The following is a 27,320-nucleotide window of genomic DNA, read 5'->3' as shown; positions in this document are numbered from 1 at the left end:
TAAAGCTTTCCAGTTAAATAGTAGCAATAGAGCATGTACACTAAAGACTTAGTTTCAAGAACCCCACATTATCTCTCCACCATGATAGTACATTGATATGCATACATTTAATAGGCATAAAAACCATAGTTAATATGAAAGTTGGGTGATGAAGTGTCATGGGGAGTATATGAAAAGAATAAGAAAAGTTATACAGTATGAGACTATGGGGAGAGGACACAGGGTTTCTGAACAGGCACCATTGTCTAACTTACAGACTCATATTTAGGTAGGTAGGAAGGGGAAAAAAGAATAACTGGGGTTTATTGAAAATGATATAGTTAACTAGACTTACTCTGGAAACTACAGTGCTAAGAATCAGGCTAAGCAGGAGTAGAGATTGCTACATTCAGGTTTTGTGTTTATCAACTTAAGGTTTTTGTTTGAATCAATATGTAAGACAGAAATGAAATTGGATGTCAGTCTTCAATTGGGAAAGGAAAACATTTGAAGGATGGAGGCTCTACATTCCTTAAATTATGCCAAGAAATAACAACTACCTACTCTATAGTATGTGCTAAGCACTAAGGATACAAAGTCCCCTCAAGAAGTTCACAATGTAATGGAAAGAGGAAATATGCAAAGAACTTATACAAACAAAATATATAGAGAAGTATTCACAGAGAAGAAGGCAGAAGCATTAAGGGGGATTGAGAAATGCTTTCTAGCAGAAGGGATTTTAGCAGACTTGAAAGAAGCTAAGAATCAGACATAGGGAGGAATAGATTTTTACACTTGGAGTACAACCAGTGAAAACATTTGGGATATCTAAACCTTATGCTTGAAACAGAACAAATAAAGTGTTTCTTGATAGCCTCAAGAACAGAGTTCTCAGTAGCCTGATTGTTATTTTTTCTTTATCTTGACTTGCTGTTTCCATAAAATGATATTTTGTTTGTTCTTAATTGACTCAATATTATTTCACATGTATTTCTAAAACTGTCATTAGGTACTAACAGTTCTTTAGACATCTCTGATTAAGCTATAATTTGGATTCATTGATTATAGTTTATAAGATTATATAAATTATATAAGATTATAGCCTTAATAGTAATAAAACAAACAAGCAAACATACAAATGTTTATATCGTTATCTCTCTGTTTTCTAAAGGGACCAATCAACCTTCCTTTTTTAAATTCTACTGTTGACCAATGAATAATTGCTGTGACTGCAAAATTGATCTTTAGTCCCTTAATCTGTAAAATGGTTATGTAATACTTTCCTTATCTGTACAATTTTCTTATCAGTAAGAACTCTGCAATTTCTTCTCCACTTTCAGTTATTTTTTTATATTCATGTATGTTTTATGAATATCTTGTTTGTAACCAGGTGAAATCTCTCACTAATTCTCTGTCTGGTGAAGAATTAGAGAATATAAAACTCGACTTGGAACAAATCAAAGAAGCTTTTTCATTAGCTGAACTCAGTGATGAAGAAGATGATGAAAAAAAGGGTAATATGTAAATTCACTTATTATTTGGTCTGAAGCCTAATTACCATTGAGACAATCTAAATTTAGAATTCTAGATGACTGAAGTTATTCTGATCAACTCCGAGGTAAGTATTCTGGTCCCTACAAGAAACTATATTTCCTATTGTAAATTCACTAATTGGTATTGTGGCTTATCAGCCAGTCTGATGAGTTAGTGTCATTCAGCACTTCAATTCTGATTTAAACTAAGTTTTATGAATATTCAGTCTTTTGAACTAATACCATCAGAGATCCATGGGTGATCAAAGTGCATACATATTATAATAACCATTTTCCCCCTTGTACTTTCCTATGAACTTTTGTCAATGCTTAAAATTATAGATAAGATAGTTGGAATCCAATATCAACTGACAGTTCAGACTGGATTTTATTGGTTGTCTGTACTTTGGTAGAGAGGTTGTTGGACCAGGACCTGGATTCCAGCTTTGTACATTCAGGGTATTAATATTATCACTTTTTGGACTAGACTGCTTCCTCTTGTTTTAAACAATGTCTATATTGTATATGTATAAAGTAATGACTATATAATATACTACATCCACATAATGTACACCCATAGCTCCTTGAAATCATCTTATTCAATTTAATAAGCATTTTAATGCATCTACATGGTGCATAGAACTATACTGCATTCTTATATTTCATTTTACTACACACAAAAAGAAGTAAATCCTCCTTCAGAGACTCTGTGTTGTCACTTCTTACTCAGGCTCTGGGAAAGTAAAATATGGTAAATTGAGATTACCTCAAGATATCCCTGCTATACATAAAGTTTATTCAATTCTACTTTAGCTATCCAGAGATTTTCCTTTGAAGTTTTTGATTGTATCTGATAAATGAGGTCAAGATGAATGTGTTGCTGTATATAAATGAATAATATACTCATACTTGATGAGATTAGAAAGCAATTATTTCGAATACAGATTTATAGAGCTAACTATTGTTATTGAGGCAGCTTGGGAACTAATGAAGATTTCATTTTTAAAAGATTATAAGGTGTATACCTAAATGTAATTTGAGTTAACCAAATCTCTGAATGATAACCCCATTAATATTAAACACAGTGATAATCCTCAGTTGTGGGGTTTTGTTTTATTGTAAAAAATACTTTGCTTAAGTTATTGGTACAGGATGCCACTAACAATATTTGTTCCATCTAGTGACATCTGCCCTTGCATAAGTAATCAGAAACTGTAAACTTTAAACACTGCTTAAAGTGCTCAAAGGAATTTTCTAAACAGATGTGCAGGATTTGTATGTCTAATTAGATCCTTTACCTGTCTACTAGCAATCAGGACTTTGAAATGGTAGATCTGGGAATTTTGGGATAAACTTCAATTGAATATGCCACTTTGATGTTTATGGACCCCTCCCCTACAAAGCCTTTATATTTATGTGGAATAGAGAACTAGCACTGGGGCCATTGTGACTACAGAGCTAAGTGTTTATTGCTTCTTATAGGCTTTAGCTTTCATTAGCATCCTCAATCCTATTCCCTAATCTTTGATATCAGGGAAAGCAATGAATGCAGTGTCATTCTGAAAGCAGCCCTGGACTTGGATTATGTACATCATACATTAGTATTAAAAGGTACCTTGCAAGTTATCTAGTCCATTTATAGATTCAGAGACTAAGGTACAAAGTCTTGCAGCTTACAAATGGCAGATGTGGGATTTTAACCTAGGTCTTCTTAATTTGAAAGCTAGCATTCCTTCCATTGCACCACTTTGCTTCTTTTAATTTCCTTTGCTCCAAAATTTCACTTTATCCTAGCAGTTTTTTATATCCCTGAATCAGCTTTTATAGGTTTTGCCAATCTTATTTCAAAACCTAAAGAGTCCTATTGGCCAAATTAGTCTGGGAAACATTGGATTAGATTGTCAATGCTAAAAGAGATGAGAGAAGGGTTTTGAAAGATAATTAGCTTTTGGATGGGCAGAGAGGAACAGAGCATATATTATAGGTGACTTTTTCTGTTTGCATTCCTGTTATGTGCATTTTGGTGTGGTTCTTTGTGCTGGTCCTGATCACTTATTAGAGACTGTGAGCTTTCGGAGAGCATATATTTTCCATTGATAGGACTAAAGGTTGCATAATACCCTCTGGGCTGCATACATTTTGCATAACTTAGGTATGCTATATGATACTTGTTGCTGACATGTATTATTGGTCTGTCTATAATGTTTTCTCTTGTCATTGATTGTCTTTCAGAAGATGAAGATTTCACTACAGAGATAACGGAGCTGTTTTCCCAGCTGCATGTTTCTACCAGACCTGACAAACTGACCAATGTGAGTTATTTCATCCTGGCAATTTCTTTTTCTAATTATGAGTAGGACAGACATATAAAATGTTAGATAGATGATTCTAACTTCCTGATAGACATATAACAAAGATTAAGGATTAATTCTTTTGTTTCCTCTCTAATAGAGTTTTCTTTTTAATTCTCCCACTGGCTAGCACCGTTCACTACATATAGTAGGCACTTAATAAATATTGGTTATTATCCTTATTATTACTTTTGCTAATTTTATGTAATGCTTTCTTCATTACAAACTTGTAAAGTAATTAGTCCAAGGTTAGAGAGATAGGGAATTTCACCTGTGATTTCATTGGTATAGGCAATTCTCAGATGAGAAAGTTCTTTACCGATTCAGGTTGGCCTTTTCTTTGCAACTACAAACTTAAGAGAATTACCTAGAACTTAATGAGGTTATATGATTTGCTCAAGATTGTGTATCTAGTATATGTCAGAGATAAGTATTCCTGTTTCTATTCATTCTATTATGAATAAAGAATAGCGCTTTATTCATACCAACTCTCTGGTAGTCTAAATATTATTATTTTAATGCAGAAGGATATTTATTTAGGGCACCTAGGTGGCGCAGTGGAGAACACCAGCCCTGAAGTCAGGAAGACCTGAGTTCAAATGTGGTCTCAGACACTTAACACTTCCTAGGTGTGCGACCGTGGGCAAGTCACTTAATCCCAATTGTCTCAATAAAAAAAAAAAAAAAAGATATTTATTTAAAGTAAAATTGCAAAACTCTCCCAAGAAAGTTAAAATTAAAATATAGCTAGCATTCTAAGCATCCAATTCTTGAACTACCTTCTCCTATACATAGTAGGAGCTGCTTTCAGCAAGTTGCTCCTGACTTGATATTAAAACTTGGTATTTGGTATAGTCTCTGCCTAGACAAAGGATTTTGAGAAGATTATATATAGCAGTACATTGTCTAAAAAAAATAAAGAACATGGAATAGTGGAAAGACCACTGGACTGGGAAGCAACATTTTTAGGGAAACTTGGGTTTGTGTCCTAGTTCTGCTATTTACAAGCTGTATAACTGGACAATTCACATAAATTGTATAACTACTGGTAGATTTCTTTGCCTCTGTGAAACTCATTTCTTATCTATAAATGAGAATGATAATTCCTGTTCTATAACATTAAGCTGATTACTTAGCTTCTCTGAGATTGTTTTCTCAGCTAAAAAATAAAATTATGCCTTCTATGTCTCAGAGATATTAGGGTCAAATGAGATATGTCTGGGTATGGTAGTACACATTTGTGATTGCTGCTCCAGAGAAGGTTGAGACTGATAGATTATTTGAGTTCTGGAGTTCTGAGCTGGAATGAACTAAAGCCCAGAAGGGTCTGCTTTAAGTCCAACAATAGAAATAGTGAGCCATCAGGTTTCACAAGGAAGGAAAACTAGCCTAGGGTCCAAAACAAAGCCAGTACAGACTCTTTTGTCAATCACTAGGTCTGTGATGTGAGTGGCTCTTACATTTCCATCCTGAATGAGATAGGGAGACCCAAAGGAAAAAAAAAGTGTAGAGCATTATGCAAATGTCAAGTATTATTGCAATAGAATAGTGTGGAATAATGCATAGAGAACAAGTCTTGGAGGCAGCACACTTGAGTTCACATCCTACTTCAGATACATACTTGCTGTGTGATACTGGGCAAATCACTTATCCTTTCTCAGAATTGGTTTCTTCATATGTAAAATAGGAATGCTACTATTACTACTACTATTACCACCATCACCATCCACCATCACCCAACTCACAAGGTTGTTGTAAGAATAATTAAGATTATATATGTAATGTGCTATGTTAACCTTAAGTTGCTATATAAATATTATTAGTATTAATTTCCAGTCCTCATCACCTATTGCCTGGACTATTTCAGTAGCCTTCTAACTTCTATCTGCCACTTTTCTTCCCATTCCATTCCATCCTTTACTCAGTTGCCAACATTATTTTTCTAAAGCATAAAGGTATATGATCCCCTCCCTGATCCCTTGCTCAGGGAGGTCTAGTCGTTCCCTCTCATCTCTGGGATCAAATGTAAACTCTTCTGTTTGGCATTTAATACTCATCATCATCTAGCTCCCTTCCTTCCTTTCCAGCTTTCTTAAACATTTATCCCCTTCTTGCATTGTACATGTAGCTACACAAACCTATTTACAGTTACTCAAGTACTACACTTCATCTTCTGTCTCCATGCTTTTGGACTGGTTATAACTTAGGCCTGGAATTCCTTGCCACATCATCTGTCTCTTTCTTGGCTTCTTTCAAGACTTAGCACCTATCCTGTTTTCTGCAAGATCCTTCCCAGTGCCCTCAGCTGTTAATGACCTCCTTTTTAGACTACCTTGCTCTACTTCATAAGTATCTTTTATATATGAAGTTATTTACATGTTATCTATTTCGCTAGGATTTATTCTTCTTGAGGATAAGAGTCTGTATTTTGCCCTTTTTTGTATCCCCAGTGCTTGGCACAGTACTCAGTCCAGGGTCAATACTCAAAAAATGCTTGTTGACTGACTGATAAAAATTCTTGACTTTTTCAGGTGGAGAGAGCTTCTAAACTGGAAGCCTTCCTACCTTAATGAAATCATAAGTTTATTTCTTATCCCTACATCTAGTACTAAATGTACTTAAGTATAGTTTGTACAAGAGGCCATATATATTATTATATATTACATTAGACAGATAGTTCCAAAAAGTGTAATTGAAAGATCAAGATCTTGCTACTTACTTTCTGTGAGACCTTGTGCAAATCACTTCACATTTCTGGGCCTTAGCTTCTTAGCTGAAAAATGAGGGATTCAGTCTAGAACAATCTGTAAGGTAATTACAATTTTAGATTCTAGAAGGGATTTCTCCTGTTCTTATCAACAGGCAGTACCATCAATAGCAATATCATGCTAAGCCACTGGGTGGCATTAAGAGAAAGTTGACAAGTCATTTGGCTTGGGCTAGATTTTTTGGCTACAATGTTTTTATTGTAAAGTAGTGGCTTTCTGCCAACCCATAGTGCCTATGAAAAACATGTGCTGTAACTACAGATATGGTGAGAACTTTCTTTGTGGTTTTATAATAGTCATTTAGAACTGAAAGAAAAACATCAAAGATCGTTGAGTCCAACTCCTTTGTCTTATGATATCAGTTTGTTCTGCTACTAGGGCAGAATAAGCTTATTCAAGGTCTTATTGGTTTGATGGGCATTTATTTATTTATTTTTTTGTCTGTTTTTAAATACATATGTAGGCAAGAAATACTGTTCATGAGTGGATCAGGATGTCTAGCTCCAAACCTTTAACAGAGGAAGAAGAAGAAAGAAAGCAAGTAGAACTGGAGAATTCAGAGGAAGAAGATAAAAAAACAATAGAGGTAAATAATAAGGCAGAAAAGAATCCTTTTAATATATGTTAGAAATATAAGTACTGTGTTCAGCTTTGTACTTAGAAATAGTGATTTAAATTGTGAGAGCATTAGATTTTTGTTTTACTAAGCTATGTAGCTTTGGATAAGTATTATTTGCTGTAAAATAAAAGTGTTGGACTAAATTAATCCCCTCGTTTTTTTCCAATTCTTATATTTTACATTTTGAGGTCCTCTCCTGCTCTAACATTCTATACACATTTTAAGGTCCTCTCCTGCTCTGACATTGTATACACTGTGGTCATCTTGTCTAATTGTTCAATGTCTAATTCAGTTGTCTAATATGTTTCAAGATGCTGGATATCAAATTGTTCTCCATAGAGTGAAAATATGGATAATGTTTCTTAGAGAAAAATGACCAATTTATGGAAAATAAATGGTTTTCTTTGTCTTCCAGGATATTCATGCATTTGCCATCCAAAGTCTGGCGGAACTCACAGCCTACTCCATTGAAATGTTTCATAAAACAGCAGCATTAATTCTGCATGGTCAAAAACAAGAGATAACTGCTTTAAAGAGAAGCAAAACCCTTTCGCAGTGAGTATAATGAATATTCTTTGTAAAATCAAGGTTGTTTTCAAGTGTGAATCACTATCAGTCATTAGTCCTTCCTTAGCTCCTTCCCACAACTTGAAAACTTGCCTACTCTGCTCACACCTACTCTGATTATTTGAATTAGCTCAATTTAGGACTCACTTAATAGATGAATCTGTTTCTTTGTATGAAGCCACGATCCAAGATAGAGTTGTTCCAAAAGGAAATAACAAATGAAGATCTGTAATTATTTAGATGGCAAAATCTGACTTACTGAAGATATTATTCTGACAATGAGTGTAATTATCTTTACAAAGTATACACAAAAATACAATAAAAACCCAAATTCTAAGAAATAAGGGTATGTAAAAATAAAAAGTATGACTTATTTAAACACAAAATCAAATGTCTAGTTGCTAAAAATAATTATGAAGATTTTCAGGGATTCATTGAGCTATTTCCTAAATATGTCATTGTACTACTGTCATCCTCCATCAGAGGGCTCTTTTAATATAGTTCATCATAATGTGAAGGGGGCCACCCTCAGTCATTCTAATCTGTATCTTGCCATTGGATTCTGTTCCAGGGGAGAAAGTAAGACTGGTGACTTTGCACAGTCATCTTATCCTTAAATCCAGTTAATTTGCAAGTCATGACATCTCCTTCTTAATGTCATGGTCCTCTTTGAGAATGAAGGATGGGGCAGCTAGGTGGCATAGAGGGTAGAGCACCAGCCTTGAAGTCAAGAAGACTCGAGTTCAAATTTGGCCTTAGACATTTAACACTTCCTAGCTGTGTGACCTTGGTCAAGTCACTTAATCCCAATTGCCTCAGCAAAAAAAAAGAGAGAGAGAGAAAGAGAGAAAGAGAGAGAGAGAGACACAATAAAGGACAAACAACAACTTATGGCTAACTGTCCCATTGGGTACCCAACTGGTCAATTGGTGGGCAGTGCAACTTCTCCCCTCTATGTTCTTTCCCTCCCTCCTTCCCTTTTCCTTCTCTCCCTTCTTCCTTATTTTTCCCTTCTTCCTTTCTTCCTTCCTCCCTTTCTTCCTCTCTTCCTCTCTTCCTCCCTTCCTCTCTTCCTCCTTCCTTCTTTACTTCTTTCTTACTTTATTCTAATACCTTACCTTACCTTACCTATGGGTGCTTGCCTAAAGGAAGGTAAATTTTGATTGCTGAAACCTAGCGAGATATCTTGGATATATTTAAAGGCTAGATTTCTTTTTTATGAACCATACTTTAAACTTAGATCACTTTGGCTGTCATGGATTGGCCAACAATAGATCCAGCTTAAGCCTAACTTAGTCATTGTTTTGCTCTGACAGCTCAGAGGGCAAATAACAGTTTTGACTAGAAACCCTGAAATTCAGTCTTTCTTTCTCAGATGATTTTGTTTTATTTTTTGACTAGGTAAAAGAGGTCATTCTTTGTCTCATTTTTACCTAGTCTTTATCACTGATTGGACATTGCCTCAGACAAATTGAGACCTGGAAAAGATCTTAGCTTAAAAAGGCCAAAGCCTCCCACTGCATTCAGGGACATCTCCAGTCATCCTGATCTCTATCTTGCCACTGAACCTAGATGGTTTTGGAGGAGAAGTTCGTAATTTTATATTGCCCTCCCTCACTTAAATTTAATTCACTTGCAAGTCATACCATCTCCTTCCTGAAGTCATGATCCTCTTCTAGAGCAAAAGACAAACAACAGCAGTACTAACATAGTATGAATGTGATTCTGGGTTTTCAGTGCTGTGTCAGTAAATTGCAAAATCTGGCATGTTCTAAGAAGCTAGTTTTATGTAGGGGCTCATTGATGAGTCAAATACTGGTCTAATTGATTAGGTGTAGAGGAGTCCAGAATTACAATGGTGGGCAGAATTACACTAGTGGGCTTTCAAGTGATAGATTTTTTTAAACACTAATCTACCCTAGTAGGTAGGATCTGTGTCAGTGGAGGGAGTACCAGCATTAATAAAGTAAATTAATGAAAATTAAAAACAATTTTTTAATATTATAGTATTACTGGTCTCTTGCAGTAGTGAATTAATTATACACATGCTATTTCATGTCTTGCCTCAGTACCTTTTTACAGGCTGTTCTTCATATCTGTCATGTTCTTTTTCTTTTCTGCCTTGGACAATTTCTAGCCTCCTTCAAATCACAGTCCAGGTGCTAATCTCCTATAGAAATCCTTTCTTGATCCCTTCTGTTGTTAGTGTTCCCCTAATCCCTCTAATGAAGTTATTTTGTATTTATTCTTTATATATTACCTATCTGTTTGCATACTGTTCTTAAGTAGAATGTAAACTCTGTGAGGACAGGAACTACTTTATTTTGTCTTTGTATTGTTATCACCCAATAGTTTTCATGACAAAGTTGGAACTAATAAATGATTTGATCTATTGCATAAATGTTGGTCAGCTTGAATTTGTGATGTTAGGAAAAGAGTTATACAGGGTACAACTTGAAGATGTGAGAGTATAGGCCAAATTGAGGATAGTAGTGGAAAAGTAGTTTAGTTTGTCTGGAGCAGTATGTATGAAGAAAAATAATATAAGATAAACCTGAAAAAGTAGGGTGGTGTCAAATTTCAGTGAGCCTTCTTTTCTTTGTAAGAAAAGAAATTTGAGCTCATCAGGCAGTACTAACCACTAAAACCTTTTTTTTTTAGTAGAATGATACCACCAGATCTGTGTAAAGAAAGATTTTTTTTTTAAAGTGGTTTGGATAGGAGAGGTTAAAAGCTAAAAACTTTCTTGTAAAGAGTCAAAATAACCTTATGATTTTGAATATTGGAATTTGGATGAAGTAGTATCAGGGACAGAACTGGTAAAATCATTAAGAGGAGCACATGTTTAGAGGGGAAAAGAAAATTGGTTTTAGAAAATTATTTGAGTGGTGGGTCAGTCACATTATTAGCTGGAGATTGTGGATTTAGAAGTTAGAAGAATAGTCAGACCTGAAGATTTGAAAATTATCTTCACGGAAAAAGTAGAGGCATTGGATACAAACATCTTTTTAAAGAAGCTTAACACTGAATGGCAAAGCCTGTGTAGGCATGAAAGAATGGAATCAAGGGTTTGGGTAGAGGTATTAGTTTTTCTTTTCCAACAATGGGGAAATGTATTTAATATCATGAATTAATGCTTTTTTTTCTTAAATCTTATTTTCAAAATGTATGCAAAGATAGTTTTCAGCATTCACTCTTGCAATCTTGTGTTCCAAATTTTTCTTCCTCCCTTCTCTCCACTCCCTCTCTCAGAAGACAGGTAATCCCATAAAGGTTAAACATGTGCAGTTCTTCTATACATATTTCTATATTTATCATGCTATACAATAAAAATCAAATCAAAAAAGAAAATAAATGAGAAAAAAAGCAAAGCAAACAACAATACTATGTTGTGATCCACATTCAGTCCCCATAATCCTCTTTCTGGATTCAGATGTCTCTCTCCATTATGTCTGTTGTTTTCCTTTTTTTTTTTTTTTTTTTTTTTTTGTCCTTTTTCTCTTTTTTTATGATCACTTTGGGATACAGACCCAGTAGAGGCACTTCTGGGTCAAAGGATATATACAGTTGGATAACCCTTTGGTTATAGCTCCAAATTGCTCTCCAGAATAGTTGGATCAGTTTACAACTTCACGGAATATATTAGTATCCCAGTAGGTAGAGGTATTAATAAAGATTAGGGTTCCCCTATTCTATGACACAGAGAGAAACAGAGACAGAGAGACAAAATCAATATATATTGACATTTAAGGAATAGAGCCATTTGCGTTAGATGACTCCAGTATTCTCAGTGAAGTTGGAGGCCAGAAGAAAATAAAATGAGATAGGCAGTTTGTGTAGATAGAATAGAAATATTGTGTATCAGGGAGAAACTCATTGATAATCATATGTCCTAAACTTTTAATGCATTTGATAGTTACTTTAATATATATTTATTAAATTCATTTTGATATGTGTACTAGTTATCAAGAGTCCATTTATTGGAAATACATTTCTGAGCTGACATGCCTTTAATCCCCATTATTGAGAAGAGTGAGGTTGGTGGATTGCTTGAACTGGGGTTTCTGAGCTGCTGTGGTACTATTGTCACACTAAGTCTGGCACCAGACATTCTCTAGAGTGGGGGTCACTGGGTTGCTTAAAGAATGGTGATCTTCTCAGGTTGTAATTGGAGCCAGTTAAACCTCTCCTGATGGTCAGTAGTTGGGATTGGACTGGGGAGTGTGGGCAAGATGGGGAAACTTAGTCTTGAAAATAAAAAAATTAAATTACTTACATATTTGATTCCTGACCTAGAAACTTATATTTCCTTTAAAAGCTTTTATCACTCATATTTGACACAAGTGGAAATGCTTTGTTTTGTTTTTGAGGTTTTAAAATGTACTTCATAAATATAGAAAAGAAACATTTGATTTTTTTTTTTTTAATTTCTTCAGAATGACAATTTTGTTGTGTAAAGAATTGTCTTCAATGTCTAAAGAGTTTGCCACATGCCTGACAGCTGTTGGGGTAAGAATTGCTTCATTTCATTGAATTGGAATATTTGTTTTTTATAATTCTTTTTGCTATCCTTGCTATATATTTGAAGTATACAGTATATTTTGTTGTATGAAACTAGAATATAAAATTCCCAAAAGATCTTTGATCCTTGCCTTTTTTCCATTTCTAGTATATCAGCTGTTTTTTCTTTGAATATTTTAAGGTTTTTAATTGTCATTAATTTCATACTTTTCTTTTTGCTGATCCTTAATTCTCAGATTTTCCTTTCTGCATTTCTTCAAATTCTTCTTTTATCTTATGGTTTATTTTTGTTTCTTTTGCCTTTTCAGTTCTTGCTTAATTCCTTTGAATGCAATATTTATCTATCTGAGAACATCTCTTGGAATATCTTTCCTGATTTCATTTGCCATTTCTTTTGTTTCTCGTATTTGATTTGATTTGATTGTCCTGTAATATTTTAAAATTGTGTCATTTACTTGGTTCATTTTAATTTTGGTTATATTTTTATTTTCTGATGTGTGTTTTTTAGTTTTGTCTTTTTTATTTTTTATTTTTTGGTGTTTCTGTTATTTTTGATAAAGTTGTAAGGAATTGACTTTGTTTAATTCTCTCACTCTGGAATCTTGGATCAGGCTCTGACTTGTATTTTTTTTTTTTTTTTATGTCCTCTATATTCTTAGGATACGATTCGTTTCTAGTGTCAATAGCCAGTGAAAGTGGTGTATTAAAGTGCAAATTATGAAAGTAAAAATTAAAAATCCTAACTTTACAAAAGGTGTTATTCCTTTGAGTCTCAGATTCTTACTGTAGAAAATGACATAAGTTAGCTAAATCTTTAATGTATTGGCCTCTCTGATGTTCTATGTTTGCTATATTACATATCCTAAGTTTTAAGGACCCTTCTCACTTTAACATTCTATGCTCTACATTTTTGGACATGGCCACAGTGTGAGAATTTATTTTGCTTAACTATACATATTTGTTTTAAGGGTTTGTTTTTCTTTATTTTTCAACTATGTGGGGACAGAGGGAAGGGAGGGAAAAACAATTCTTTGTTCAAAGGTCTCTTTCAGCTCCAACATTCTATATTTTATGTTCCAGAATATCCTTCTATTGTTTCTAGATATGTGTTAATCATGTGTTCAGCACGTATCATTTCATAATGAATACTTTATAATGAACTTAACTGTAATATTTTCTTATTACTAAATTAAATTGCAGCATTTTCTTCCTAAAATTTTCCAAATGGCCCATCTGAAAAGTTACTGAATGTATTCTTCAATATTTCATGTTTCCATTTACATTCTTTAGAGACACTGAAGTATTTTGGGAAACGCAGTAGACTTGGAGTCAGAAGACCATAATTTGAATCCCAATTTTATCATTTATCAGCTTTTTAACCATTGACAAGTCACTTTCCTCCTCTGAACTTTCTTTCCTCTGTAAAAATGGCAGTAATAGTATTTATACTACCTGTCTTACAGAGTTTTTTTTGAGAAAAAGTACTTTATAAACTATGAAAAGAGTATGAAAAAGAGAGCTGTCATTATTATTTTAATAATTTATGTAAGTGCTATGAAAATTAATTTTTCTTACTTTTTTCCCAGGTAAAAGAAAAAGCAGATGTGCTTAATCCACTAATAACTGGTGTGTTTCTAGAGGTTAGTTTTGATTTTTTTTTTTTTTTAAATCCCTAGCTCTAAATCTTATACTTTAAGAGAAGTTTCTAATTCTTTCATTAGGGGCTTTTTTCATACTCAGTAATTTTGGTGTATTTATAGATAATTTTTATTCACTCATCTATCTTTATGTTGCTTGTCTATGTATCTATTGCCTATATTCCATATATTAATTAAAAGCATAAAGCTGGGGGTATGATGTAAAATGTGTATATATTGGAGAAGATATCAATGAGCTATTCCTTTGGTAGCTTTTCATGGATAATTTTTAGTAATGAAACACTTGGTAGAAGTCAACTGGTAAACATCAATGGAGATGAAAATCATACATAGAGTAGTATTAGAAGGGCTTTTTTTTCCAAAAAAAATTTTCTCATGGTCTCCTGTCAAAACAAAACAAAAAACTTTGTTTTTTAAAGACTATCTCTGCTACATTCTAGACCTCTGTGGTTCAGAATTTTTAGATGTATTCTATGCTACATGGAATCTTATGTAGATTCTCAGTGTTACTCTATAAAGTGTTGATAGCCATTTAGGATTATGCCTCCCATTAAATTTAAAGGAAGAATGACCTTTTCTAGGTAACTTTCAATATTAACCCAAAAGAAGTATTGCCATATCCCACTTCTTCCTTACTCAGCAGGGGCTGGTGTCTATGGGAGAAAGATATGATCCAGAGAAAATTTTTCCTACTGTTGCTATTGTTTTCTACTAGGAACAATGCAAAGAAACTCCCTACTCCAGATTTTATACCATGCTTCTGTCCTTCCATCCACATTTTGAATTTTCTCAAATAAGACAAGAGGGGGGAGTTCAAGAAGAGAAAAATGCTTATAACTGTGACTTCTTTTAGACAAACATTGGCTCTTTCATAATTTTGACCCTGACTAATGCACTGTTCTTCACAATTCCCAGTTATTCCCTCAAGTAGTCCCTGATCTTGACTTTAGAATTCTGTGTTTATGGGTTCTGTCAATTTATTTCAGGCTTTGAATTATTCTGTGGATGTATTTCTTTGGTAAATGCTATTCTTTAAGAAATTAAAACAACAAAACATCTGGGATTACATTGCCTCAAAATATCAGAAAGATTTATAATTCTGTTTGTTGAAACTATAGCTTGTAAATCATTGTGACCTAACATTTAAAAAAATTTGGAAGAAATTATTTTTCTTAAAGTAAGAGTTCAGATTGGGAAAGATTTTGCTTGATATTCTTTTTTGTTTTGAACTTAACAGAAAATAGTTACAACTTGGCAGTACTAATCAGAAGAATTGGGTTCAGTTATTTAACTTTACAGTTAAAATGTATCAAAATAAAAGTTGAAAACCCTAATTTTACAGAAATGATTCATCTGTTTCCCTCTCTGGCTTAGATTTTTCATCTCTTAAATGTGGAGTTGGATTTAGGTAATCTCTAGTCACTTTTACTTTCAGAGCCTTAATTTTTTCATCCGTAAAGTAGAAACAATATTTATACTACCTAATCTGTGCTTCCTAGACTTACGAGGATGAAATGAAAATATTTGAAAGTATGTATGAAAACATATCATTTTGGAGTCACAGGCCCTCACTTTAAATACTGGCTAACTCTTACAGTATGATCTTGGACATGCCACTTAACCTCTCTAGCTCTTAGTTTCCTCCTCTATAAAATGAGATGGGACTAGAGTCCCTTCCAGCCCCAAGTCTATATGAATATTATAATACTAAATTGTCATTTTGTTACCACAAAGCACTTTATGATATTAATGTTATTATTTTATTATTATATTCTTCCATTAACGTTTTCCTCTCAAACCTCTTCATTTCATGGAAGTAATCCTGAGCCCTTAAAGGACTGTGGTAAAAAAGTACAAATGCTTTACACTTGATAGGTCCTACCAAGCTGTAAAGGCCTTCAAGTTTGGCTCAAAAGCAGATTGGCATGTTCTATCTGAAAGCCAGCATAGCTAAATTGGGAAGCATTCATTACTGGTAGTTTGGCTATCAAGTGATAATTTTTTTTTTCAATTGATGAACTCATGACAACTGCCATAATCAGATAGGAAGAGTTGTGACTTGTATTGGTGGAAGATAAGACACATCTCACAGAAATAAAAACGTTCTTGAAGTATCTTACTGTTTTCCTTTAAAAAGCTGATTTCACTAAAAAAAGTTGGGAGTTAAATCAATAGGTGCAAAACGAAATCCACTCTTATATTTTTTCTTTGAAGTGACCATCCTTTATTTTTTGTCTCTATCTCAATAGGCATCCAACAGTGCTTCATATGTCCAGGATGCTTTTCAATTACTTCTTCCGGTGCTTGAAATCTCCCTCATTCAGAGCCAGATTGAATCATCACAGTCAAAATGAGTTCCATTCTAAAAGAAGAGAGGCAATTCCTCATTTACAAAAGCCAATATGAAGAAATGTTTAAGGACAATAAGTTTTGACCTTGATCTTCCAGCAATGGCTAAAAAGTGCCAGACCACCTTTGGACCTTATTGATCTGATGATTCTGTAGTCTAGACAATTAGGCAGTCTAAGCAGGTTTAAAAGAGTAAATTTGTTGCCTTCATTGTTTGACCAGGACTCCTCTTTCTGCAACTGCAGATAGTTATGTGCATTAATAAATTTTTGAAAGAAGATTTTTGGAAAAAATCCAAGATGAATAGCTCTTGACAAAAGGTTAGCATCTTCTGCTAATGTGAAGTTTAACCAAAAACATCTCTTCCACTTTGACACGACGCATATATAACCTAAAAACTACAAATCCTTGTTAAAAGGAGAAACTGGATCTTTGAACACTGCTTTTTCTTTTCAGTTAGCACACAAATTTTTGGTTGTGTGTGTGAAAAAGAATTTAATTTTTTATTCCCAGATACTATTGTTTGATTTGGAAGTATCGCATATTTTTTTCCTTCTCAGAATAAAAACTTCAGCTATATGTTGGTTGTTAGACTTTATATGTATTCTGATGATTATACTTTGTCACCTAGTCTTTGAATATGATTGTGGCACATGCCTTAAATGCTCTATTTATCTTTCTAGTAAACATTTAATATTGAGGAAAAATTCATGGGGTGTTACCTTTGAACTCATATTAATCTTATTATGGGTGAAAACTGGCTTCTGGTATCATAAAGACAAAGAATTGATTTTATCTTTAGTCCTCACTTTTTAAATTACATATCAGAAAGAAAGACAAACCTAGGAAAATGTGGGGGTATGGTCTTTCTTGTGCTGACTTCTGAATGTCACAGAGATCATTTTGACTTAGCTTTTATTTCCAAAAATACCTCTTTCCTTATTTTAATGCATTTTTCTTATTTAATTCATTTAATGCATTAACAGTGATATATTTTTAAAAATGATTACTGACAGATTCCCAGAGACAGAATGTTTTTGTGTTCACTCAGCTAGTTAGTGGCAAAGCCTGGACTTAAAATTTCCGAAATTGGGAAGACCCAATTCTAGTCTTATTTCAGAGGAAGAATCATTTTTACTAATACACCCAAAATAGTAGCTCAGCCCCTTGTTTGAAGACTTCAAATTAGGAGGAACCCCATGTGAAGCCTAGTTCACTTGGTAATAGCATGACTTGATAGAACATTTTTCCTTACATGAAGCCTAAATTTTTCTTTTTGTAATTGCTTTTAATTGTGCCTCTGGGGATCAAGCAGAATAAATCTAATCCCATTCTCATGTTACATTTCTTAACACAAACAAACTTGAAGACAGCTTGATTCCTCTAGGTCTTTTGTTCTATAGGAATCGCTCTAGTTCCTTCAATCAGATCTTCATGTGACATACTTTTGAGACCTAATACCAAAAAATTACCTTTAGATACACTCCAACTGAATATCTTTGCTAAAATGTGACATCTAGAACTGAATGCAATATATTTAGTTTAGCAATGCATAATATGGTGCAATTATCACTTTCTTAATCCTGGACATATCTCTCTCATAATGTATTAATGATTTTTTTTTTTTTTTTTTGTGGGAAAAAGAGAGAGGAGGAGGCTGCCATATTGAGCTTACAATCCACTAAAACCTCAGAGTTTGTTTATTTGAATTGTTTGTCTAGATATATTTTTAACTTGTGGTTGTGATGTTTTTTGAACCTAGTAGTAATCTTTTAAACCTAATGTAAAATATAAGGCTTTGTGTTAACGCCTATCAAATTTTGTTGCATTAGATTTGGCCCAGTGTACTGGTTTGTCAGGATTTTTATTAAGTCCAACTTTGACATCTAATGTTAGCTTTCTCTTCAAGCATTATCATCATCACTGAAATTCATACATGTACCAACTATGCCTATAGTTGAAATTTATACATGCCTCTTAATTCAGTTGCAAAAAAAACAAATTTAGGCTTGATGACAACAACAAAAAAAACCTTAAAATTATTGTTGTCAAAAATTGGAATGAGTTGCATTATAAGTAGTGAAATTCCCTCTACTTGCTAGTCTTCAAGCAGAGGTTGACCATGTATCAAGCATGTTAAAATAGGGATTCCTTTCAGGTTATAGGTTAGAGTAGATGGTCACTAAAGTCCCTTTAAACACAACTTGGAGGGATTCTCTAAATAATATTCCATTATACTTATATACCAAAGTTTATCCATTCCCAAATGATAAACACTCAAATTTCTGCTTTTTGGTTACCACAAACAAATTTAAAGCAACTTCCCCTTTTCTTCCTCATCGAAATTGTTTCTCTCTGTGACTTTGCAATTAAATTCTTGAGAACTTCCAATTCCTCCTGGGGTGACATAAAATCTTTGATCATGGCCAAAATATCTGTCTTGTCTTGGAACCATTGGAAATCTGCTTTTTGAAATCAAAGATGCATGACAAACCACAACCAGATTATTTCTCTTTTCCTTATCACAAATTATTTTTTTTTCTTGAGGTATTTGGGGTTAAGTGACTTGCCCAGGGTCACACAACCAGGAAGTGTTAAGTGTCTGAGATCACATTTGAACTTGGGTCCTCTTGACTTCAGTGCTGGTGCTCTATTCACTGCGACACCCAGTTGTCTCCCCCTTATTACAAATTCTAAGCTGGAGTGATCACTTCTCCTTAAGGCCTTTATTTTAAAAAAAAATTTTAACCACTTTCTCCTTGTTGATTAGAACCAGATCTAGGATAGAATTCTCCCTTGTTGAATTGTCAGGGAGTGATTCTACTTTTGGCAAAGAGTGATCCAACAAATGTTGGGTTAATTGAAGCCCACTATAACTACTATATCACATAACTTTGCCAGGCTTAAGCTCTATTTCCTGAATTCCTCACCTACTTCTTTCCTAGTGGTCTGTTAAATACTTCAGTGACTTAACTTTTTGTCTCTGCTTCAGTTTCTTTACTTAAATATTCTCTACTGACTTATCCATTTCCTTTATTTCCTTACAATTTACTTTCTTAATAGACAATGCTAATCTTCCTCTTTTCCCTTATTTATCCTATTTATTTTGACTAAGATATAGCCTTCCAGAGTTATGTTATGAGTCTTATTCTATTAAATCTGACACATTTGAGGTCAAATTTATCTTGTTGGATTAGAAGCTGTAAATGCAAGTGGATTGTTGCCCATATTTTGTATACTTTATGTGTAGATATATATAATATCGCTATGACATGTCATGGTTCTTATTGCTGTCTTCTTTGTTCAATTAATATTATATGCATTTCTAGACATCTCTAATATTATATGCATTTCTAGACATCTCTATTATTTTTCTTCCATTATAGCTTTTACCTGCGATATATTAGTTTTGTGTGTGTGTGTATATATATATATATATATATATATATATAGTTATCCCTCCTCCCCAAGTTTCTTTTCAATTTAAGACTCTTTTAATTAAATTTGAAATATTCTAGGTAAATACCTTCTTAACAATCCTTGTTGATATACTCCATCCTTGATTAGGAACACAGTATTTTTAAAGTTTAAACCATACAAAATTCTAAAACCTGTTCTCAGACATCTTTTTAATTAGCTGTTTACCTCCCAACTTAAAATTTTTTTTTTGAAGCCCTTGCCTTTGATCAATAGAAGTGATGAAAACACACTATCTGTATCCCTTAAAAAATTTCATCTTCTTGCCTAAGACTTCATAGTATAATGTTTTACAAATTCTTTCCAGGAGCATCTTTTATGAATCACCAAAAATGGATATTGTCATCCAGTTTGAAACCCCATCAATGTTCTGGACATATGCCCCAGGAGGATACTAGACCTCTTGTCATTATCAAGTCAACTACTATGTACCTCATTACTTCTCAGCAAGGAATCACCAACTACAACCACTCATTGCTTCTTTCTTTGACCTGTGACATCAGCCATGATTCCATTTCATCCATTATTCCTTAGAATATAAAAGGTAGTTGCTTTTTCCTTAGAAGTCAAGCTCTTTCATCTTTGGAGAAAGTTTTATTGTATCTGTTGCTTAGTTTCAAGTGTTCAGTAATCTATCTTTTCACGGTTCTGCGTTTTTCAAACCTCCTAACACATTCCCCTCTACATCTCAAAATCCATTTGTTACTACATTGAAGCCCTTCTAATTTAAATAAGCAAACAGACAAAAAAAGTAGTTCATTCTCTCTAATGACCTGGTGTATAGCGATATATTCTGATAGTCCCTTCATCTTCTTTTTAGAGGGAAACCAGTCCTTGGCCTGCCTCAAGTCTCTTCCCACTCCTATCCATCCTCCATTCAGCCACTAAAGTGATTTTCCTAAAATGAGGTTTGACCATGTCACAGTAAGATTCTCCTCCACCAGTCTTTCCCTCACCATACCCTGTCCCCTCAACTCAATACTAGTAGCCCCCTACAGCTTAGCACATCATATTCAAAATCCTTTGTTTGGCATTCAAAGCTCTTCATAATCTAACCCCCTCTGACTATTCTGGTGGTCTTATACATTACTTCCTGCCATCAATTCTTTTCAGTGACACTGATCTTGTGATTATTCCATGAACATGATGCTCCATCTTTTGGCTGTGGGCATTTTATCTGGCTATCCCTCATGCTTGAAATGCTCTCCTTTCTCAGATCTACTTACTAACTTTCCAGGCTTCCTTAAAGACCCAATTTAAATTCCCTCTTCTATAGAAAGCCTTCTCCAACCCTCTTAATTCTATGCATTTTCTCTGATAATCATTTTCTATTCATCCTGCATATAATTTGTTTATACCTATTTTTTTCAATATTTCCATTTAGATGGTGATTTCACAGAAGGTACCTTTTGCCTATTTTTGGTATCCCCAGCACTGAGCACAGTATCTTGTCCCATAGTAGGTGCTTAATAAAAATTAATTGATATTTTTAACAAATAAAAATATAGCAAACTTTATGCAGATCCTTGCAAAATCTTTCCTTCTCTTTATTTTGTTGAAAGTGAGATCTTCAATTCTTTGCTGTTTTTGCTAATAGCTCCTCAGGAGAAATGCTATAATCAATCAGTTTGTTGGGAATGTTCCATTTTGGAATTGTCACTTTTTCCCCTGAGGAGCCAGAGGAAACAAATAGATACTAAGAAGGTATCTTCTATTTATTCAAGCCTATTTATTCATTAAACCTTCTTAACAACCACATTCAACTTTCTTTCCTTTGTTTTATTTACTTTCTGCCCTGTCTTACCAATTTTCTTCTCCTTGTAGACTCCTTTTACTTTTCCTTTAGCTAGCCTCACATCTCATCCTTATATCCCTCTTCTGATTTGCGTCCTACACCTTCTCCAGAACTTCTATTAGAATTCTCTTCTGAAATCTGTGTCCTTCAGCTTGATTCTTTTAGCTTTATTCCTTCTCCCTTTCAATTTTCACCCCCAAATTCAATCTCTGGATTTTGTAATTTCAGAACCCTTCAAATTTTCATAAGTCTTTATTTTTCAGCTGGAATTATATTGATCTTCCCACATACACACACACTCAGCCTTTTCTCAGTGAAGCTAGAAATAGTAAGCTTAAATCTCTTAAGTCTCCTGAATTTTTAAGGTCATTTTATACTTCCCCCACTTTCTCATTCTCTAGCTTGAAAACATGTCCAGAAAATAGGTAAGAACTCAGGAGACAAGAATGTAGTGGTTAATCTTAGATATATTCATCATCACCTAAACTCCCAGTGAAGTAGACTCAGGCAATCTGAAGTACAGTGCTCTTGTCCAGAGGCCACATATAACACAAGATCAGACAAAGGTACACAGAGAAAAGACAGAAATACCAGAAAGGCAGTAGTGTGTTGGGATCAAGACTTGGAGTCAGAAGACCTGCATTCAAATTCTGAATCTGTACTTTATTAGCTATGTGACTCGACTCTGAACTAAGTTATTTTATGTCATTGAGACTCAGTTTCCTCACCTACAAAATGAGATTGATTTTTATGATCTTTGAGGTCTCTTCCAACTCTAATTGTTTCATAAATCTGTTTGATTAGATGTGGGAAAAGTTTTATTTGGTATTCTCTTCTTTCTCCCAGACAATGAATTCTACAACTACAGTATAATGGAATAGCCTTTAACAAAGATCAGTTTTAAAAAACCCTCTGTCCCTAATATTATCACCCTATATTTTTCTTTGTTGTTAAATTCTTTGATAAGTCTATATATAATAAAAGCTTCTAGTTCTTTTTTCTCTCTAACTCTTTGTAGCTTCTTTCAAACTTATCATTCAACCAAAATGTTTTCAAAGTTAATAATTTAAAAATTATGAAAATACCAAGTCTCCCACTTTCTCCTTTCCTCTCATCTTCCCCCAAAGAAATATTTGGGATTATTGATGAATTAATAAAAAGATCCATTCATTCTAAGAATCATAATTTTCTACCTTCCCTCAAATAGAAAAATCTAGAGTCAGAAAGGCAATAGTTATTTTCATAGAATTAGAGATGGAAGCATTATCCAGACCAGTCTCTCAGATAAAGAAACTGATGTCCTAAAAGATTGTTTTATTTGTTCAGTTATTCCTAGAGACAGCCAGTTAGTTTAGGAAGATTGGGATTTAGGCAAGGCACTACAGTTCTGTTTCATAGAATCCTGCTCCCAACTTCCATGATCCACTCCCTACAGGAATTAGAATCATCTATAATCAAAAATTCTTTCTGGAATGTAAGAACTCGCCCAGGCTAAGTGAACAGAGTGCTGGGCCTAGAGTCAGGAAAATCTAAATTTAAATCTGAACTCAAAACAAAACATCTGTGTGACTCTGGACAAGTTATTTAGATTCACTTTCCTCATCTGTAAAATGGGATAAATATTAGCACTGCTTTTCAGGGTATCAAAAGAAAAAATAATTGTAAAGTGCCTGACACATAGTAAGCATTATATGAAGTTAGCCATTATTATTTTTAGTCAGAAAAATAATGAAAAAATATAGTTCATTTCACTAGTATTGACAAAAGAACAAAAGTATATATATATTTTTTATCTTTCTAATATTCTGACAGGAAAATAGAATAGAAGAGTATGTTGGAAGAAACTTGAAAATATAGAATGATAGAATGCTAGAGCTACAAGGAACTTCAGAATATAGAATGTCAGAATAAAAAGGCATTCTAAAATATGTAAAGGTAGAATTGGAAAGGTCCTTCAAGCTTAGCCTAGTCTCAACATTTTATAGCTACCTCCACAGAAACAAGCGGGAAGTCCCGGGGCTAGCTGTATTTGGAGGTAGCCTCAGCTTGAAACTTTGGCTGTCTGGACAGTATGGTGAGTCAGGTGCCTGAATCTGGGAAGACTGAGGGAACCACAGCTGATTTAGGCACATCAGGCCCAGCTGAGATACTGCTGTGGGTGTGAAGGAATCAGCATACCTTGTAAATACAGAAGCAATGGGGCAGGGATACTTCTGGCTGTGGATACATGCAGGAGGGTGGAGGATCAATCCAAATCAGAGAGAACTGAACTGAAGCTAGTGACACTATCCCCATATCCTAGGATTAGAAGTACTTTCACTTATAATTCTCATTTAAAAAAATGAACAGGCAAAGAAGAAACAACTCAACCATAGAAACTTAGCATGAGAATAGGGAAGACTAGTGTTCATATTTGGAGAAGGATAATGAAATAAAAAAGCACTCTTCTATTCAAAGAGAAACATTAAATGGCTACCTTTTCAGAAAGACTTTATAGAAGAACTCAAAAAACCCTTTAAAAACCAAATGAGGAAAATCTAAAAAAAAAGAACCCCAAAAAAGGGGTTCCAAGAAAAGATTATGAAAAAAAGTTACCAACTAGAAAATATTAGAATTTTAAGGAAAATAATTCTTTGAAAATTAGAATTGGTCAAGGAAAGGCAGTAAAGCTATGAGACCAAAAAATAAAAAATCAAAATGTAAATGTAGAAATAAAACAGAATGTGAGCCATCTCATAAGAAAACAACATATCTAGATAACAGATTAAGAAGAGAAAACATAAGAATAATTGGACTACCTGAAAGCTATGACCACAAAAAGAATTTTGCCATGACAATACAAGAAGTAATCAAAGAAAATTATCCTGAAGTGATAGAACATGAGGGAAAAGTGAAATAGAAATAGAAACCTCAAAAGAAATTTCAAAAAGAAAGCACATAGGAATATTATTGCTAAATTTTGAAACCTCTAGATCAAAGAGAAAATTCTATAAGAAACAAAAAACATCCAATTCAAATATGCTAGAACTACAATTAGAATTGTACAGGATTTATCAGCAACTACAATAAGAAACTACAAATCATGGGATAATACATATCAACAAAAGAACTAGGTCTGTGGCCAAAAATATCATATCCTGCAAAATTAACCACAAATATTGACTAATAATAAAAAAAGGATATTCAGTGAACTCGCAGATTTTCAGGTCTGTCTCAACCAAATCTAAACCCAAAAAAAAATTTAACATATAAGAACATCAAAGATTAATTTCAAGGGATTCAACGAGGGATAAATTATTTGTTTTTTTATATTGAAATGTGAAGCATATGTTTAAGATTGACATCAGCCGCTGGATAGTTCAAAAGAAAGATTGGGGCAGAGCTGAGTATGATCTGACTCTGAAAAGCAAAACTTTCTAGGAAAAGGTAAAAATAGTAATTATGCTATATGGATGAGATGAAGAGGAAGAACCTACACAGAGGCATTAGAGGGGATAGGAAAGCTCATAGTTTTGGAAACCTATTTACATTGGGAATGGATTAAATACACACATATATGCATATATATATGCATATATATGTGGGTTAAATACATATATATATATGTTAAATACATTATATATATGGGTTATTTGGGGAGAGGGCAATTTTACAGGTTATTGCTATCAGAGATAATTTGTCAACAATAAATTTTTCTCTTGCTTTCAGATCAATTTTTCTCTATTGTTTTCAGATCAATTTCAGATAGCTATTAATCTCAAAAGGAAAAAAAAGAAACATCTTAAAGGAGAATATAGTCCTCATTCTAAAAGAACTCCATTATAAATTTTTTATACACAATGAAATTCATAATAAATATTTATTGAATGAAAGCTTTAAAATTCCTGTTGCTAATAATTGTGTTAAGATTATCTGGTTTCTTGGGGGGGTTTGAAATTATATCTAAGAATTGATGAAACTCTTTAAATATCTATATAATGACATCTTGTGATTTGAATGTTAGGAACTTTGAAAACTATTCTTTTAAGGTACAGCTTTCCATTTTTTTCTTATTTCAACTGCACTCCTCATCTTTATACATCATTTTACTGTAAAAATTATCATTGTATAAATTTGCAAAGATGTAGTGGGAAAATCACAGAATTAAGAATAAGAAAGACTAGAGTTCTAGTCTTTGCTATGCCATTAATGATATATTATATTTGAGGGAAGATATTTTATCTTTCTGGTCTTGGTTTCCTTATCTGTGAAAAGAGGTTCAGGGTTAGTTTTGACTAGATGATTACTATATTGCAGTATTTAATGATTATAGTCTCTTCCTAGATTTAATATATTTTAAATTTTTTTATTTATTTAATTATTTTTAATTATAGCTTTTTATTGACAGAACATATGCAGGTGTAATTTTTACAGCATTGTCTCTTGCATTCACTTCTGTTGCAACTTTTCCCTTCCCACCCTTCACCCTCTCCCCTAGATGGCAGGCAGTCTCATACATGTTAAACATGTTAAAGTATATCCTAGATACAATATATGTGTGCAGATCCATACAGTTCTCTTGTTGCACACACACACACACAAAAATTGGATTCAGAAGGTAAAAATATCCTGGGAAGAAAAACAAAAATGGAAGTAGTCCACATTCATTTTCCAGTGTTCCTTCTCTGGGTATAGCTGATTCTGTCCATCATTGATCAATTGGAATTAAATTGGATCTTCTCTTTGTCGAAGATATCCACTTCCATCAGAATACATCCTTATACTGTATTGTTGTTGAAGTGTATAAAGATCTCCTGGTTCTGCTCATTTCACTCAGCATCAGTTCATGTAAGTCTGTCCAAGCCTCTCTGTATTCATCCTGCTGGTCATTTCTTACAGAACAATAATATTCCATAACATTCATATACCACAATTTACCCAACCATTCTCCAATTGATGGGCATCCATTCAATTTCCAGTTTTTAGCCACTACAAACAGGGCTGCCACAAACATTTTGGCACATACTGGTCCCCTTCCCTTCTTTAGTATCTCTTTGGGGTATAAGCCCAGTAGTAGCACTGCTGGATCAAAGGGTATGCATAGTTTGATAACTTTTGGAGTATAGTTCCAAATCGCTCTCCAGAATGGCTGGATCTGTTCACAACTCCACCAACAGTGCATCAGTGTCCCAGTTTTCCTGCATCCCCTCCAACATTCTTCACTATCTTTTCCTATCATCTTAGCCAATCTGACAGGTGTGTAGTGGTATCTCAAAGTTGTCTTAATTTGCATTTCTCTGATCAATAGTAATTTGGAACATCCTTTCATATGAGTAAAAATAGTTCCAATTTCATTATCTGAAAATTGTCTGTTCATATCCTTTGACCAGTTATCAGTTGGAGAACGGCTTGATTTCTTATAAATTAGAGTCAATTCTCTATGTATTTTGGAAATGAGACCTTTATCAGAATCTTTAACTATAAAAATGTTTTCCCAATTTATTGGTTCCCGTCTAATCTTGTTTGCAGTAGTTTTATTTGTACAAAAGCGTTTTCACTTAATATAATCAAAATTTTCTATTTTGTGATAAAAAATGATCTCTAGTTCTTCTTTGGTCACAAATTCCTTCCTCCCCCACAAGTCTGAGAGTCCTCCACAACTATTCTATATTCCTCTAATTTATTATAATCTCATTTTTTATGCCAAATCATGAACCCATTTTGA

The 27,320-nt window shown here is 33.6% G+C and overlaps 1 protein-coding gene across 1 annotated transcript in view; it reads left to right on the top strand.

The window, feature by feature from the left end:
* Window positions 1-16,923, top strand: part of FAM114A2 (family with sequence similarity 114 member A2) — a 32,880-nt gene extending 15,957 nt beyond the window's left edge. Inside the window, exons 8-14 of the mRNA XM_051978757.1 lie at window positions 1,370-1,493; window positions 3,744-3,823; window positions 7,094-7,216; window positions 7,665-7,804; window positions 12,253-12,325; window positions 13,924-13,977; window positions 16,245-16,923. Coding sequence (XP_051834717.1) covers window positions 1,370-1,493; window positions 3,744-3,823; window positions 7,094-7,216; window positions 7,665-7,804; window positions 12,253-12,325; window positions 13,924-13,977; window positions 16,245-16,349 — 699 coding nt within the window. The 3' untranslated portion in view covers window positions 16,350-16,923. The remainder of the gene's footprint in view (window positions 1-1,369; window positions 1,494-3,743; window positions 3,824-7,093; window positions 7,217-7,664; window positions 7,805-12,252; window positions 12,326-13,923; window positions 13,978-16,244) is intronic.
* Window positions 16,924-27,320: the final 10,397 nt, after the last annotated feature.

Source organism: Antechinus flavipes, chromosome 2, assembly GCF_016432865.1.
Source record: "Antechinus flavipes isolate AdamAnt ecotype Samford, QLD, Australia chromosome 2, AdamAnt_v2, whole genome shotgun sequence".
Taxonomy (NCBI): Eukaryota; Metazoa; Chordata; class Mammalia; order Dasyuromorphia; family Dasyuridae; genus Antechinus; species Antechinus flavipes.
This window is presented reverse-complemented; position numbering and strand designations above follow the sequence as displayed.